This window comes from Coptis chinensis, chromosome 5 (assembly GCF_015680905.1).
Source record: "Coptis chinensis isolate HL-2020 chromosome 5, ASM1568090v1, whole genome shotgun sequence".
Taxonomy (NCBI): domain Eukaryota; kingdom Viridiplantae; phylum Streptophyta; class Magnoliopsida; order Ranunculales; family Ranunculaceae; genus Coptis; species Coptis chinensis.
The window spans coordinates 3,814,869-3,819,112 of record NC_141460.1 but is presented as its reverse complement, the minus strand read 5'-3'; the positions used below and the strand labels follow the sequence as shown (position 1 = coordinate 3,819,112).

The 4,244-nt window shown below is 36.1% G+C and overlaps 2 protein-coding genes across 2 annotated transcripts; both read right to left on the bottom strand.

Annotated features, from left to right (window-relative positions):
• Positions 1 to 2,240: 2,240 nt before the first annotated feature.
• Positions 2,241 to 2,720, bottom strand: LOC147496321 (uncharacterized). Its single transcript, XM_086562544.1, has one exon. The coding sequence runs from the start codon at positions 2,718 to 2,720 to the stop codon at positions 2,241 to 2,243; it is 480 nt and encodes a 159-aa protein (XP_086418670.1).
• A 52-nt stretch (positions 2,721 to 2,772) lies between these two features.
• Positions 2,773 to 3,192, bottom strand: LOC147496320 (uncharacterized). The gene has a single exon (XM_086562543.1). It carries the CDS (start codon positions 3,190 to 3,192, stop codon positions 2,773 to 2,775), a length of 420 nt encoding a protein of 139 aa, XP_086418669.1.
• Positions 3,193 to 4,244: the final 1,052 nt, after the last annotated feature.

The following is a 4,244-nucleotide window of genomic DNA, read 5'->3' as shown; positions in this document are numbered from 1 at the left end:
AGTGCTACAATCATCTTCTTTCCTAATCAGCAATTTTGTCCCTTATGTTTCTGAATGGTTCTGAATGCTTCAATTATGCTTTTGTCCATCTCTCAATCCCAAAGAATATATCAATAATAAGACTTGCATTGATAAAAAAATGAAACTTTTAATATCCTCAACCAAACTTGAGTATCACTGATACTTAGACTTATATTAGATAGAAAATGAAATTTTTGATACCCTCAACCAAAAAGAGAGTATCAGCGATACTTAGACTTGTATCAACATAAAATCAAATTTTCAATACCCTCAACCAAACTTGAGTATCGCTGATACTTAGACTTATATTAGATAGAAAATGAAAATTTTGATACCCTCAACCAAAAAGAGAGTATCAGCAATACTTAGACTTGTATCAACAGAAAATCAAATTTTCGATACCCTCAACCAAAAAGAGAGTATCAGCGATACTTAGACTTGTATCAACAGAAAATCAAATTTTTGATACCCTCAACCAAAAAAGAGAGTATCAACGATACTTAGACTTATATTAGATAGAAAATGAAATTTTCGATACCCTCAACCAAAAAGAGAGTATCAACAATACTTAGACTTGTATCAACAGAAAATCAAATTTTCGATACCCTCAACCAAAAAGAGAGTATCAGCGATACTTAGACCTGTATTGCTAATAAAAAAACAAATCATAACAACATACCTTTATTATTGAATGATCTTTAATGCATCATCCCTTGCAAATAATACCATAACCTTTTGCTCTTTTGCGTTGTATTGGATTTTGATAACTTTGCCTGATACCAACATTTCTGTCGATATCATGATATGCCTGGTATCTGCCACTGTTTCTGATACCAGGAATTTTTGACGATATGCCTGATACCAACATTTCTATCAATCTCAGGACTTTTTATGCTTGGTATCTGCCACTGTTTTTGATATCAGGACTTTTGACGATATGCCTGATACCAACATTTCTGTCAACCTCAGGACTTTTTATGCCTGATATCTGCCACTGTTTTTGATATCAGGACTTTTGACGATATGCCTGATACCAACATTTTTGTCAACCTCAGGACTTTTTATGCCTGATATCTGCCACCGTTTTTGATATCAAGACTTTTGACGATATGCCTGATACCAACATTTATGTCAATCTCAGGACTTTTTATACCTAATATCTGCCACTGTTTTTGATATCAGGACTTTTGACGATATGCCTGATACCAACATTTATGTCAATCTCAGGACTTTTTATGCCTGATATCTGCCACTGTTTTTGATATCAGGACTTTTGACGATATGCCTGATACCAACATTTATGTCAATCTCAGGACTTTTTATGCATGATATTTGCCACTATTTTTTATATCAGGACTTTTGACAATATGCATGATACCAACACGACTGTTGATAGAATGACTTCTTATGCCTGGTATCAACATTTCTGTCGATACCAGGACTTTTGACAATATGTCTGATACCAACACGTCTATCGATACTAGGACTTTTTATGCCTGATATCTGCCACTGTTTATGGTATCAAGACTTTTGACGATATGCCTGATATCAACATTTATGTCGACACCAGGACTTTTTATGCCTGATATCTTCCACTATTTCTGATATCAAGACTTTTGACGATATGCTTGATGCAAACATTTCTGTCGATATCAGGACTTTTTATGCCTAATATCTACCACTGTTTCTGATATCAGCACTTTTGACGATATGCCTGATATCAACATTTCTGTCGATATTAGGACTTTTGACGATACGCCTGATATTAACATTTATGTCGATATCAGGACTTTTTACGCCTGATATCAGGACTTTTTACCATATAATAACATCACTTATTTTGAATTTGAACTTTTTTATTGAATTGAACAATCTTGCTACATATCTCATTTCCCATATAAAATTTGAAAAATACATTATTGATAGAATAACTTCAGATTATTAACATTCTGAGGCTTTGCTACCATTTCACCATTAGCTTTCTTTAGATAATATGCTTCATTTATTCCCACCTTATGGATAATGTAAGGACCTTTCCAATTCGCTGATAACTTCCCAGCTCCCTTTTCTTTTGTCGCTTGCGTGACTTCTTTCAATACTAAGTCGCCTTCTTGGAAACTTCTTCCTTTGACTATTTTGTTGAATGCTTTCATGAGCTATATGTGGTAAGAATCAAGCTTCATTCTCGCTTGTTCTCTTTTTTCTTTCAAGTTTAGGACTTATGTATGCATTCCTTGGTCATTCAAACCTTTTTCTACAAGCATTGTCCTTGATGTCGATACTACCATCTCCGCTGGAGTAACCGCTTCCATACCATAAGCTAAAGTAAATGGCGATTCCCCCGTGGCTACTCTCGGAGTTGTTCTATATGCCCATAACACATTGTTCAACTCATCGACCCACAAACTTTTCTTGTGTTCCAGCTTCCTTTTGATATTATCCATAATAGTCTTATTTGTCGCCTCAGCTTGCCCATTTCCCTTAGTGTAGTAAGGTGCCAATGTAAAATGCTTAATCCTGTATGACTCCAGGAACTCTTTTACTTTACCTCGGATAAATTGAGGGCTATTATCCGATATGATAGCCGCATATGGTAATCCATATCGACAAACCATTCGTTCAAAAAGAAAACCGATGATATCTTGTTCTTTGATATGTTGCAAGGCAATAGCTTCTACCCATTTAGTGAAGTAGTCCATTACTGCTAGCATGAACCTTTTCTTCCCTTTTCCAGGAATTAGTGTCCATCCCCTATAAAGCAAACGACCATGGGTTCAACACACAGTGCAACTCTTCTGCTGGAACATGAATGGCATGTCCATGTTTCTGACACTGGATACATTTTTTCGCATATCGAAGACAGTCTCTTCGCATTTGTGGGCAGAAATATCCCTGCCTTGCTATCTTATTTGCCAACGATCTTCCTACCAAAAGATTCCCACATTCCCCTTCATGCATTTCTACAATAATTTGTATAGACTCAGCTGCCGATATACATTTTAAATGTGGACCTTCTGGATTTTTCCGATACAATTGATCGTCAATTAGTAGATATCTCTCTGCTACTGCTCTTACCCTTCTAGCCTCATTTTTATCTTCTGGCAATTTACCTTCAGACAAAAACAACACATAGCTGCTCAACCATAACACCCCCAACATATCTATTTCCATCACCTCCGAATGTTTTATATCGATACTCGGGGTTTGTTGAACACCTATATGCAACATATGTCCTTCCTCATTTTCAAGCATAGCAACTACATATGCCAAAGCATCAGCATGTCGGTTTTCTCCCCTATCAAGGTGCTAAAAATTAATCTTCCTGAAATCCCCGAGTTTCAATCTAACAAAGTTCAAATAATCGATCATGTTATCGCATTTTGCTGAATATCCTCCATTGATCTGACTTATCACTAACTGAGAATCACTGAAAACCGATAAGTTTTTGACATTTAGTGAATTAGCCATCTCCAAACCTATTATTAGAGCCTCATATTCAGCTTCATTGTTAGAAGCGTGAAAACCCAAAGTAAATGCTAATTCCAATCTCTGGTTTTCTGGGGTTATCAGCACAACGCTGATACCACACCCTTTTTGCCCTAATGATCCATCTACGAACAAAATCCACCCATTTGTGCCAACCCATGGATCATCTTCTTCCATCGCACTATCAGGCTCCTGTAAGAATATAATATTATCTTCTTTAGCCTTCCAATCTTCATCTTCTGAAGGAAAATCTGTTAGAAAATCCACCAAGACTTGGCTTTTTTCCGAAACACTATTTCTATATTCAATTCCAAACTCATTAATAAGAACTGACCATTTCGCCATTCTGCCTGACTTAGCTGTCTTAGCTAAGGTTTGTTTCAGAGGAAGATTTGTCATCACAACTATTAAGTGTGACTGGAAATAAGGTTTCAATCTTTGAGTAGAATAAAGAAGAGCTAACGCATACTTTTCCAACATTGAGTATCGAGTTTCAGCCTCGAGCATTGTTTTAGATTGAAAATAAACTGGTCGCTTAACTCCTTTTTCTATCTTGACGAGTAACAAGCTGATGGCGAAATCCGAGACTACAAGATATAAAAATAAAGTATCCCCTTCTTCTGGCTTTATCAAAGTTGGTACCTCTTGAAGATACTTTTTTAACTCAGAGAAAGCCATTTCACACTCTTCCTCCTATACAAACTTTGTATTCTTCCTCAACAACTTGAATAAAAGTT

Excerpts from the sequence above, each read along its gene's own strand:
- LOC147496321 (XM_086562544.1), bottom strand. The coding sequence starts at position 2,720 with ATGGACTACTTCACTAAATGGGTAGAAGCTATTGCCTTGCAACATATC.
- LOC147496320 (XM_086562543.1), bottom strand. The coding sequence starts at position 3,192 with ATGGAAATAGATATGTTGGGGGTGTTATGGTTGAGCAGCTATGTGTTG.